Source organism: Cydia strobilella, chromosome 22 (assembly GCF_947568885.1).
Source record: "Cydia strobilella chromosome 22, ilCydStro3.1, whole genome shotgun sequence".
Classification (NCBI taxonomy): Eukaryota; Metazoa; Arthropoda; class Insecta; order Lepidoptera; family Tortricidae; genus Cydia; species Cydia strobilella.
This window is the reverse complement of record NC_086062.1, coordinates 4,364,882-4,378,405: the sequence shown is the minus strand read 5'-3', so window position 1 is coordinate 4,378,405 and position 13,524 is coordinate 4,364,882. Positions and strand designations below refer to the sequence as shown.

General features: G+C 36.0%; 1 protein-coding gene across 8 annotated transcripts in view; it reads right to left on the bottom strand.

Annotated features, from left to right (window-relative positions):
- Positions 1-13,524, bottom strand: part of LOC134751375 (ankyrin-3-like) — a 99,978-nt gene that overhangs the window by 24,245 nt on the left and 62,209 nt on the right. For 7 of the 8 annotated variants that reach the window (XM_063686728.1, XM_063686729.1, XM_063686725.1 and 4 more), the window contains exons 15-29: positions 13,194-13,337; positions 12,464-12,585; positions 11,750-11,843; positions 11,166-11,337; positions 10,407-10,559; positions 9,848-9,968; positions 9,300-9,320; positions 8,951-9,070; positions 8,744-8,848; positions 8,239-8,399; positions 7,853-7,978; positions 7,625-7,713; positions 4,713-4,920; positions 2,158-2,317; positions 237-402 (exon numbers count right to left, since the gene is read on the bottom strand). In XM_063686728.1, the coding sequence (XP_063542798.1) occupies positions 237-402; positions 2,158-2,317; positions 4,713-4,920; positions 7,625-7,713; positions 7,853-7,978; positions 8,239-8,399; positions 8,744-8,848; positions 8,951-9,070; positions 9,300-9,320; positions 9,848-9,968; positions 10,407-10,559; positions 11,166-11,337; positions 11,750-11,843; positions 12,464-12,585; positions 13,194-13,337 (1,962 nt within the window). Of the gene's footprint in view, positions 1-236; positions 403-2,157; positions 2,318-4,712; positions 4,921-7,624; positions 7,714-7,852; positions 7,979-8,238; positions 8,400-8,743; positions 8,849-8,950; positions 9,071-9,299; positions 9,381-9,847; positions 9,969-10,406; positions 10,560-11,165; positions 11,338-11,749; positions 11,844-12,463; positions 12,586-13,193; positions 13,338-13,524 lie in introns of those variants that run through there. The other variant, XM_063686730.1, reaches the window with a different exon arrangement.

Below are 13,524 nucleotides of genomic sequence, written 5' to 3'. Positions count from 1 at the left end.
CGATTATAAAACTGCGGCACGCAAAGAAGATTCACGGTTCGTGCGCGGTTATAAGTTTCAATTTTGCTTGCAGGCGGCGAGTATAGGTATAATTTTATACCTAAATCAAACTTTTGTGAAGGAGTGAATTTTCTGTACGGTAGTACTATTAGTTATTCTGTGTAGATACGTCAAAATCTTTGCGATGAAAAGTTATAAACCTTAGAACAAACACAGAGTCCAAGAACACTCCTTACCTCAACATCTCGACTCTTGGCGACTTGTATGAACCTCTCAATCCTCTCCAGCGCTTTATCCTCTTTATCGTCGGTGACGCAGAACATCCGCAGCTGCGCCTGGCAGTCGTCCGTCCGTTTCGCGTACACCACGAATCGCGCCATGAAGGGCACGTGGATCGCTTCTCTGTAAACGATTAACTTAGCTACAACTTCCAAGACATTTCTAACACTTTTAACCTATGCGGGTTAAGTGTTTAGAAATGCACCAAAATATCAATATGGTTCGGTGAAGAGAGAGAGTCTATTCGGACTGAAATCAGCGCTGCACGGCCATTTTGTAGTGAAAAGGCTGACGCAGCTTATGCTGAGTACGTTTCTTTTGTCACGCATGGCAATTGTTAATGTTATTTTTTATATATTTAGTAACTCACATCTTTTTTATGTGGCAATAAATGGTTTTTCATTGTTATTAACCGACTTCAATTTCACAGAAGGAGGAGGTTCTGTATTCGGATGTGGCTATTTTTTTTATTCTTATTCTTATTTATTTTTAATGGATAGTCTCACGGGTACTATGTACACGTATGTTTATCATTTATCATTTATCATTTATCATTTATCATTTATTTATTGTATTGTCATGTACATAATAGGTGTTACATAATATAAAGTCAGATCATGACACCCTGTAAGGGCACACAATAGTAATATTATTCTAGGCTAATTACATTTACTTATTAGTAATCAATTAAAATTAAAATTAAATAAATGACCGCAAATCTTAAAACTAAATCTAAGAATATATCGTCAAAAATAATTATATTGGTAAATGATTAATTGAATTGATTTGTCAGTTTATTATTAATAGTTATTATTTCAATTTATTGATGTCGTATAATAATAAGTAGGCTAATGGTAGAAAAAAAAAATGTCAAATTGCAATGTAAAATCCTAATTTCATCAGTGTCTTATTCATAACATTACTACATACTTAGCTAAAATAATAATATAATGTATTACTGGAATTTATTATGCGCAATACATTGCTGTGAATAGTGTGAATAGAGGCAGACCGACGATTTTTATTTGTTATGTTTCTTCGATATCATCAATAAATTCTTGAAGGCTATAGTAGTTTTTATTTATTAGAAATTGTTTATCTATGAATTTTTTTTCAGATGTTTCGTTCTTTATTTTATCTGAGAGCTTGTTATAGATCTTAATAGCCATCATGTTTGGGCTTGCTTGGTACAATTTTAAATTAATTTTTGTTGTAATTGCCAAACTATTTTTGTATCTCGCGGGGTATCGTCGTGGTTGTTCATAGACTTTTGTGAATAAGTGGGGATATTTCCGAACGAATTTGCATATTTCGAGAATATACCTATAGATTGATGTTAAGGTCAGTAGTTTGTGGTTTACAAAGAGCGGCTTGCGGATGCGGAGCGGGATGTTAAGTACTACTAATTCGAATCTTATGAGTTTGTTGCTTCAATCTTATGAGTTGGTTGTTGGTTAGTTCGTTGAGAGTGTCATGAATTTCTTATGATGATTTGACTGACTGTGATAATCGATTAATTTAAAACTTCTTTAAACACAAATTAATTTAAATGCTCTTCGTTCGGCTGAGGTCGATATGGGAAAGTTCAAGGGTGCTCATAATTCTATACAAAGTGCATTAAGAATGACTCACGTTAGACCGGGCCGTGCCCGGGCCGGAGCTATTGAGCCGGAGAGTATTAAAATATTATACTGATATTATACTGATCTACAGCTAGTATAGTGCAATATGTTTGACATACTACATGATGTTGAATATTTTGGATAAATTTATCACAGTGTAAAACGGTGTTAAGAAATTTTTCAACTCCACATTTTGCTTTACGAACTATTTGAAAATTATTTAGTCCTTATTATGTTAGTATACATAATTACCTACCTGTATAACTCTGTTGCCATTTTCGTCGCATCCTCGACGTGTCTACAATCGATCAGCCAATACCGCGCCGAGACCGTCGTAGTGAACGAAACACAATCATTCACGAATGTGAGCGGAGTGTTCTCCGTGACGTCTTCCCAGTGCGCCCTGTTCGTCCCGCCTGTCATCAGAAGCCTCGTTTCATCTACTATTCTTATATTATCATCTTCTTTTATATTCATGCCTTATACTGCTTTTGAAACTTATGCTACTACGTTCATTACTATGTCATTTACGTTCTCTGGTTTACTCTTGAAGCTAGTGCAGCGCAGCGGTTAAAACACTTTTTCAACTGCTTTTATTAACATATGTCAATTAATTGCATGCTGAAGCATATTTATTCTCATTTTCTACGTAATTTTGGTAATAGCAGCGATAACTACGTATTAGCTATTTGTCTCTACTATACCATCCAATTGCTATCATGAAATCTAAATTAATATATGTTCATATGTGTATATAATTTAGACAGATTCAAATAATATAATAAATATTAAAATTAAAGTTGAATAAAAAACCGATGCAGAAGAATTAGAGATAGAATAAGGAAAAAAAAAGTAAAAATAATGTTTCCAAAACGGCCTATAGCAAACACACAACAAGCAAAGACAACACACCACACAAAAAACAAATAACGCCGTTATATAATTCTAATAAATGAAAAAGTGACTGAATATGTGGCACACTATGTACGGTCACAGCTCTCAGAAACAGTGCTATAGTCCAAATCAAAATGATTTAAAATTTTCAAACGAATGTTTGTGCCAAAACAGCAGGTTTGGTTTCCGAATAACAGATCTCTCGAAGGACATTCACTAAAACCCAAAAGCAAATTGAAAGAAATAAACAAAGGAATAATACATAATAGTGAAAATATGACTAAATAGAACAGAAATGAGACAAGTAAAGATGATGTGAAGAAAAACAGAACTGATAGGCCGTTTTGGAAAAGAACTGGTTGTCACAAGCAAAAAAATCAAATATTAGGAACATTGGCGTAGAAGAATGAATGAAAATGACGAATATGGCACCGATTTATTATGTATTATCACCCTTAAGCTAAATTTCAACGGTTATTTTACGTGTGTTAGTCTCTTACAATGTGCCAATAAAGATTGCAATAGAAGTCTAGGTCCTGTTTAGTTTGTACATTTGCTTAAACAGATAACGTCCAGTGATTATATCGCAGTGCATTTCTTGATCCCAAGGGTTTGGATGTTATGATACAGAGTGAATGTGAATTAATAAAGCGTAAAAATCTCAGCCCGTGCAAAGAGGAAGAATGGATGAAAAGCAAGATATGGAAAAGCATTCGAATCGTGAAAGAGGGAAGAAAATCGATGCATCCGATAATTATACTTCTCAAGCAACCGTAATAACATTGCTAAAGTATAAGTATCACACCGAAATAATGACTTATGAAAAACTTCTGAACAAAAACATTTAAACGAAGAGAAGGTATAAATCAATATCGAACTCAAAATAAATGAAACTTAACCGACATTTCGTTTGTTTTAAATATTATATATAATATTTTTATTTTTATTTTTTTACCTTCGAGAGATCGTTTGCGAAATACCCCTGTAGCGCGCCGATAGGTGGCAGCACATTATATAGCGCCATACACGGTGAGCGTGCAACACACACAAACACACGAGAACAAAGACAATGTAGGACACGCACAAAACGCACACAGGGACGTGTCCCATAGCTGCTCGGTGTATTTGCTATAAGCGAATGATCCCCCTCTATCCTACTCCTTTACGCGGTCTGTCATCTCGAAGTTTGATTCAAATGAAAATAATGTGCTACGCTAATACTTTGTCAAATGATCATGCTCATCCCTTCATCTAGAAAATCGGGATATGTATCTCTATATGACTTTTTTTTTCGTTAACTACACTAGTCAATGTCAAATAGAAAAATCTAAATATTAAATACCGATATTACCGACTTATCTATGTTCTGAACTATTGAAAATAATTAGATATGTATAAAATCTATCGTTACTCTATCTTCAAATAGCAAAAATCTATGTTCTACCGACATGTATGTAGTAATTGTTCTCGATCCGTTTGTGAACCGAGTTGAATGTCATTATCATCTAGACCCGACTACGTTTAATGTGTTGTAATGGAATATTGGTAAACCATGTACGTATACCATAGATACTGGAGCACTATAATTTTAAGCTCAAATTACTTGTAAGCCTAATTTATACCTAGCTTTGTAGGCACACTTACCTCCTGTTTTGGGCAAAGCTTAGTATTGTCAATATGTAGCAAACATAAGCCATACTCCATCGCAACACTTCACATACTTCTAACAGTTACTGGAAATAGTACAACGCACACATCTATATCTACTTTCTCAATAACTTTAACATCAATTACACTTAAAACGTCTTCAATAAGAGTTATAAATGAAAAAAAGTAGTTAATTTTTAAAATATTTGCGTATACTATTTTCAGGAACATCAGCTTTGCTAGAAGAATATAAGCGGAATATAATTGTACCTGATATGGAGCACAGCAGCCTTAGAGTTGGTGCTGACGATGTGCTATACTGGTTGGTCATGCCCTGGGTGTGCGGCCGTGGGGCCGGCATGCTCAGAGTGATGGCTTTGTGGAACTTCCTCCTTCTTGGCTCTACAGTCACTACTGGGGACACTGCCACCCCGCGGCCTAAGAGCTTGGCCGTCAGCTCAGAGTCTATTATTTGAGCCTGTAGGAAAATTACTATCTTAAATTATTGACTCTTAGTTTTCGTTTAAATTCTATTCTGTTTTCGAAGGAGCAGTTTTGTCTTCTTCTGCTCAAATCCTTAAATATTTGTAACATTGCTTCCAGACATCTGCTTAGTATAAAATAAGAATTTTAATTTGTTGAAATTTTTCACATCAAAATTTCTCTTTCTAAAGACCAAACGATAAAGCTTTTACGAGGTTTCCATGCTCAGATGTGGGTTGTGCAAAATGGCTTAACAGTGCGAGGTGTTATTAAAAAGATACTTACTTTATGTTTTTTTTTTCGTCCAAAAATATTATCTATAGCAGGTATAGACATTTTTTTTTTCAATACACTTAGCATACTATTCGAGCAATTAAATTTTAGTAAAAATATCTCATTGGAATTGAAAAGTAGGTGGCGTAGAGCAGTTGGTGCGTAAGCAAATATGAACGTATGAAATCACAGGTAAAGCTTGAAAATAAATGATCAAAACACGACGAAGTATACTTAAATAATCTTGCATACAATTTCTCACACATGCGCATCTAATACCACACAATTTACCAAATAAGCTTATACACCAACAAAAATAGCAAACAAAATATAGTCATGCATCTCACGTTTGGTCTTTAGGAATAAACCTCGCAAAAATTTCATACAAATTAATATAAAGCACAATAGAACATTACCCAATAAATTTAGCAATCGACTTAAAAATACATCTTACATAAAAAACGTCACTCCAAATTACAAACACTATCATATCATATTCATAATTACGTATTTCATAAATATATTAATTGTATAAGTACATAATAATGCATTATTGTTAGTTTAAACATACTTGTTTTAAGTCATGCTTTCGCCTAAAGACCAACTAGAGAAATAACAATATTGGACACGCGTTATGTGTGAGAATCTACAGTGATTTCATAAAATTCAAATTTGCTTTCGAATTTAAAACAGACATTGACAGTTGTATGAACTTTATTGAAATTTCAATCTACATCATCATTATTTTTAAGTACATTCTAAATTTATTGGGTGTCTTCCCTAGTGGAGTAACGCATAGGTTAATTATTGTGACCTGATGTAAGTGCTAGAATGACATCATCAATATTAATAACGTAATTATCGATCATATTCATGAAAAAATAGTTTTACAGTACGAAAATATTTGCAATAACATTGATAATATCAGCCCACCCTAAACCTTATGTTTAAAACCACGTGTCTCTATGTGACGAAACCTGAACCATTACTACTATTAGTACCTACCTATCAGTTTTTACGATATGTTGGACATATAAATAATTCATGTGTACTTAATAAACGCACAGTAACCTTCTCAAATCTGGTTGCATGGGAACATTATTATTATTAGTGACTGCAAAGATTCTTTTTTTTAGTTTAAATTTCATGATTAAATTTGAGAGAAAGAAGCAAATCATCTCAGTTGATAAGTAAACACTGATACCCTACTTAATAACCGTAACCCGTACTACCAGTTTTGAAAATCCAACATTCAATTTTCTATCCGATACGTTAAAAAAATATTACAAACGAACAAACGAAAAACTATTCAAGGAGAGAAAAGTACAGTAGACTGTATACTTCTCTACTATCCTATTCAGCTTGTGTATACCAATCCTAATTCAATTAAAATTCGTGGAAAAACCTTAAAATGTAAATGTCTCGTAAAAAAATTTGGCATTCATATTTGTACTATAGTTATGGTTTCACGGATGTTCTATATGATTAAGTATAATTATAAGAACACCTTCAATTTGGCTTTAAATTAAACATTGATAACAATGAACACATACAATACTACAGCTATAAGAATATAGAAAATGTAATAAGTGTAGAAGCGAAAGTCTTGGTTACTGTCAAATTCACGGGGTCAAATGAATTTAATCATACAAAATTTAAGCATACAAGTTACACGAGTAGTAGTCTAATATAACATTCTTGGGAATTCAAAGACAGGGATCAATTCAGGAATCTAGAAATAATAATTAATAAGAATCATAAATCATATTTTAACTGTCCCAACTTTATTCAACTTCATTGTCCCAATAGAGACTTCAAAATTGAGATGGAGTAGAAATCGCTTCTATACTTTACTATATTCTCATACTAAACCAGCTATCGAAATATTACAAGTTCACGGAACAATATCCTAAACTAAAAGAACTTAGTTCTAACTTGTTTTAAGATTACTTATAAAAATAGATAATGTAAATACACCATCAAAATGTAGATTAAACGTTTAAAGACGATTCAAAATTCGTTTATGTGATTCATAAGCTTGAATTATTGCCCGACTTTGTCAGTGTTATACAATGGTTATACTTAAAACTAAGGATCTTATTTAAAGATTTCCCGGAATACTTGAAGCAAATGTTTTGAAAAATCTCACATTTAAACAATTAATATCTACAGTCGCACTCTCATTAAAGAGACTATTTACTTAATCTAGTGCAACTTGGTAACTAATATAATCACACAGCTAGCTTTCGGTCTACAATATAAAAAATACAGTTATACCAAAAAGCACTTTCGAGCAGATTTTTCTTAATCCTAAATACAAGAAGTTACCAAATTAAGGAGAAACGCTTTTTTTTAGAAACATTGTTTACGGTGATCTTTTTGAGGTTTTTGTCTTTGACGCCTTTGCGGGGCTTGAAAAGGTTTACCTGGAGGCCGACTTTGATCTTCTTGGTGAGGGCTCCTTGTGGGAAGACAGCTTGAACTTGAGGAACGACGGAACTGGAAACCATGCCACCTGAAGAACAAAGTTACACATTTTTATCAACTTTCGTTATGTTCTTACATTGCACATCTCTTAAATGTATCATTAATTCTCTGTCTTTCTATTTAAACTTTACGTTTAATTTCTACTAAATATTAAAATGGTTTTGTACCTTCAGGCCCAATAGCGTGCACCTCCTGACGGATGCGAGAGATGACAGCGAAGTATTGTGGGAAGTCGTGTGTGAGAATCCTGGTCACACGAGGCGCATCCCAGCCCTTGTCGTCTTCGTTGGTGTCTATAAACACAGGGAAATACCTTCTTGTATGATTTTAGAAAAAAACTTGACCAAGTGGACACTCCCATAATCAACACAATTTCACGAGCATGCAAAAACTTAAAACAAAAGTTAGAATAATGCTCGTGCATTTCTTACATCAGCTCATGATTGTTACAACCCCGTTATTAAGCGGCAGGTTTGGATTTCCGTTTATCTTATTTATGTAAGTATTTTCAAATATCCTTCTTAATTTTATGTATAATTTACTTTATACCGACCTTCAATCTCAAGCGTCTCGTGCAGGATATCCTGAACCACGTCATCAGTGGCGTCAGTATTGTGCTCCCTCCAGCTGGTGCCGTTATCAGATCGTAAGATCACGATTTCGCGCTCCTTGCCTCGTAGAGACGCGTAGTGAGGCACTTCCAGTATCACAGGCCTGTAAATACAGATTATTTTGTTTAAGTTATCAGGAGATACTAACAGCGATACTTTTAAATTACCATCGATGACTTTGCAACAAAGTTTACGAATTTTCAATTAACTACAGTAAGTAATGAAAAAAATTAACATGTAAATTCAGACAAATTAGAATATCCTGATCAATAAACAAAATCGCTGAAATGATTTGGGAACAAATGTAATTATTTTGTTAAATATTTTGATTTGTGTTTTTAAGTAGTCGCATAGAAGGTGCAAGCACGTACTGCTCACTCTTAGAGTTGGTCAAAGATTACACACGGAAACAAGGCAAAAGACTTATATAAGCATAAAAATACGCACCCTAAGAATTTAGCAGAAACTGGTCCCATCTCCAAGACCCTGGACGCAAGAGCCTCCCCTTCCATTAGAGGTGGCATGTGGTTGATGCGAGATGGTTTCAGATATCTGAAAATACAATGAAGTATGGTAAGAACTTTTATCTGAAAACAGAACAGACTGTTCAACCGAACAAACGAGGATTAAACTGAGGATTACTGATTGTTGTACCTGCAAGTGATCCTAGTAGGCTGTTGAGCAGATAACGGTGGGACAATGACCCGAACACCGCCTCCGCGACAACCGCGCATGGCCCCTCCTCGAGCATCCACTAGGAATGACACCAAGAAGCTAAAAAAAAGAAAAAAAAATGCTTTCGTTAACTTCCAACCCCTTTAGCTAAACAAAAAGCACATACAATTTAAAATGATTTAAAAGATTCTAGTTGTTAATAGAAGCAACGAAGGCATGACTGTTAAAGAAACCATTGTAAGTAAGTGAAAACATCGTTCATTAAGTATATAAAATATTGAAGAAATTGAATACTAAAGCGTAATTTATATATTAAAGGTAAACTTACTTTTTCCATTGCAGCCTCTTCCTATTATTTCAAATCCGAGCAGCGTGCAAGATCAATGTGATTAGAAATGTATTGTAGATCCTGAAATGGATACCTTGATTTACACATATATACATTACAGGAGAGTTTTTTCCAATAGTTAATCCAAGTCTAGCAACCTGACATCATAAATTTAATAATGTACTGTAAGTAGTATTTAAAGAGTCCAAGATGAAACGACAAATAAACGTGTTTGAACGCGATTAAGTCCCGTGTTAGTTTTAAAATTATGAGTGAAAATCGTGTTAGAGTCAAATTTTTGCCAATTTATAGTTAGGGATTTTATTTCTGTTTTACGTTAATTTCAACTTGTTCCTCAAATATTTTAAATTCATAAGAACTTAGGCTTAGGCTTTAGCCTTAAACGCTTTGAATGGATCTATCCATTAACTATTTAACTGCACTATCAAGCGCACTATTGACTCTTTCAGCGGTAGAAGGCATTATAATGAAATTGATAAACGTCGTAAAATAGACTAGGGGAACCTAGTCATCCTATAAATACTGACTTGGGGAGCGTAGGATCCACGTTGTAACAGTACCCCTCCGGCGCCGCCGCTGTGCTGTAGCGGCTGATGCTCTTCACCACGACCTCCTGCTGGGGCTGGTACGGCACCCCGTTCACTGAGCCTAGGGGAAAAAATCATCTGGTTCAGGACTTAGAAGTGTAGCTTCAAATGTTGGCAGACGTAAATGTCTTAGATCAGGTGTCTTCAAACTACGGCGAAGCCTGTTAATCTGGCGCGCGAAAAGTGCCAAATTCTATACAACCCGGCCCGCGCAAAAGAAGCGGAGGCCCGGCTCCGGCCCTCGTGTCAAAAAGTTTTGAGACCTCTGCGTTAGATTGTGTCAACTCAAGTGGGTTAAACGTGTGTTTTCATATAACCCCAACCCAATCACTGATACCTTGTAAGGTTGTTTTAGTTTTTAATAACAACAGTGTTCACGCTCAAATACACCCCTGGATAAATAGTGGCGGCGAATGGTGTTTTTAGTCACGACGATGGAGAGTCATCTCCAAGACTTTTGAGTGAGGTATCGATATGGCTGGTTATTGAGGTATCTTACCTGTGGACACCTCCATAATGTTCTTATGGCTCAATGCGGACTCTGTCCTCTCGTCTCTGGTCACGTCGATGGGAAGAGAATCATCTCCAAGACTTTTCATGTCATCTGCAGTTAGGTATCGGTACGGCTGGTCGTTGAGGATCGTATCCTCGCCTGTGGATTCATAAACTAAAGTTATTTCACTTCCTTTACAATGAAAAAAATATTCAATCGTACTCAAATGCATGCAACTGGCTTAATTTTAGATGTATAAATATCTACTGTGCCAACCAAATCGAACTTAATAATTAATAATAAATAATTAGAGTTAGACCAAGAAAAGTCTGCAGAGATTTTGACAGCACACGCAGTGCCAGTGTTATTTATACGTCATAATTTCATAGAAGTTAAACGTCATAAAATAACACCTGCACTGCGTGTGCTGTCTAAATCTCTGCAGACTTTTTTTGGTTTAATTCTACCTACTTTCTTTTTGACAGCAATAAGAGCACAATGGCGATGACTAAATAAAAATAATCTTTACTTCACCCATAGAATATTCAATGTGAAATTTCAGTTTAGATGTTTGTTCCATCATCACTTAAAAATGGCTTGACTTGACGAGTTTTGATGAAATTTTGCACAAAGAAATGGTCCTCTAAAAAGGTACACTGCGGGTTACAATGAGAGTACTATAAGATTACTAATGAGGAAAGTATAAGGGTGGTAGTTTTACATGGTCGAAGTCGCGGGCAGAGGCTAGTTTGTAGATAAACCCACCTCCTTCCTCCTCGGAGTCCGACATGAACGTCTCCAGCATGGTCTCCGGCGCCACCACCTTGTATTTCTCCTGAGAAGCTGGTGCTATGGACGGTTCCGAGACTTCCTTCAACGTCTCCATCACTGTCACGTAGCCAAGCTTGGATGCGATGTCCAGAGGAGTTTGACCGTTCTGTTGCAAAAAGTAGTTGATGTAATTCATGTAATAAAAGGGAATGGTGAATGAGGTCTTTCAAATCAAAATGGCTCCTGGATTTTGTCGGATACAATTTTGTTGTCGAGGATTCTATGAATGGCAAATAAATTATTTGCAGGTTATTAATAGAGACTCTTACAGTTTTAGAATCCAGGAAGCGTAGCCAACATGCCAATCGCTTACGCTCCGTAGCGATCGAAACGCAACTGTCACTGTTACACTAATATGGAAGAGTGATAGAGAGACACAAAGCGTTTCGTTGTCGAAGCGATAGCGATTTGTCACCTTGGCTAGGCCGGCAGGGCAACTAAGACAAAACAGAAATAAGGGAAACTGAAAATTTTAAGGAAGTTTATGAAATGTAAAACTTTTCAATTAAATTGTTTACCGTTGTAGTGGCATTAGCATCAGCTTTATGCTCCAGTAGTATATTGACGATGTTGATGTGCCCCTGCTGTGCTGCGTGATGAAGTGCCGTGTATCTAGAAACAATACATATTTATTCAGTACCACCTTGAATCAGTTTTCCAACAGTTATTGGACAAGTCATTCAATTATTTACTTTAAATTATAACTTCTAACGTTTTTAACGATTGCCACGCTACGGTTGCTATGCTTGTTTGAACAGTATTACTTATACGGGGAAAGTGATTTAACAATTATTAAAATAACGCTATATCAAAATAACGCTATATCATTGGACTCAAAATAGATAAATGTCATGCAATTAATGATGAAGTTACGATTGAAATTATCAAGTGAATATGAGTCTGATTTTAAATAAGGAGTTCCTACGTAATAGATTTTCATGTATATATTTCGTCGATGATCACGTCGTACCTCGTCGTAATCGTACCGGTGACTAGGGAGCTGGCAGCTTTCTCTCGCACCTATGCGAGGGAATGCTGCCAGCATCTTTGGCACAATGCTGCGAGGGCCTTAGATTTTTTTGTTCATTTAGATTAGTTTTTAATTTTTATTATAAGTAGTTTATATAATGTATAGTTTGTAACCTAAATATGTTTTTGTTACCTTAAATAAACAAATATTTATCTTAATCTATTTCTATGTAAACATTCCTCAAGATAATAATAATCCTTACCCGTGCGTTGTCTGTGCCTTGACAGACGCTCCACTTTCGAGCAAGAACCGCACCATGTTGGCCTGACCGTAATGGCTGGCAATGTGCAGCGGTGTGTAGCCGCCTTTAGTGCAAATGTCCACCTGAGAGAAATAAAAAGAATACACTTCGGTGACGTGGCGGGTGGATGACTGCTTTTGTGTTTGACACGGCGTCGAAAAGGTTAAATAAGAACTAGGTAACCAGTATCATAGTGATTTTTTCGAAAGATAGTGCCAAAGTCAAGAATTACGTAGTCGCCATACAAATGCAATACCGGGAGTTTTTCCGAGTCACCAGCAAGTAAGTAAACAGTCAATTGGTTTAGTTCAAAAATATTTTGATTGCCGTAGATTAACGTAGGTATGAAGCAATGAGCAATTGCACATACAACGAGACCATGACTAATCCACATTCAGCATATTACCATTACTTTTGACAGGAAAAAATCAAACATCATCAGCTAGGTCAGTCAGGGTGAAAAAGCCTCGCCTGCTACTGGGGCATTCCTCAAAATAGTACCTACCCATTGTCGGGGACGTGACGCGTATGGCATCTACCTAAATAACCTGCAGAAATCTGTATTATATAGGTATACTATTGAATTTAAAGCTAAGTTATCATGCCAAATATCAGCTTCATAGCATTATCAGAAGTGTTAAAAAAATTGCGTCAAGTACACTTTTCTGGAATGCTCGTACTAAGTACTAACCTCAGCTCCATTCTTCACCAGCAGCTGGGCTACCGGAACCCGGTCTTCTTGAGCAGCGAGATGGAGGCCAGCGAGGCCGTTCTTGGCCTGGTGGTCTACGCCGGCTTCATGCTCCACTAGCAATGAGCACATCTCCGCGTGACCCTGGGAAGAGAAAATTTACATTTAACTGTTTGATCGTGATATTTTTTTAATACTACGTCGGTGGCAAACAAGCATACGGCCCGCCTGATGTTAAACAGTCTCCGTAGCCTATGTTCGCCTGCAACTCCAAAGGCAACATGCGCGTTGCCGACCCTGACACTCCGCACCCTCGTTGAGCTCTCTGGCA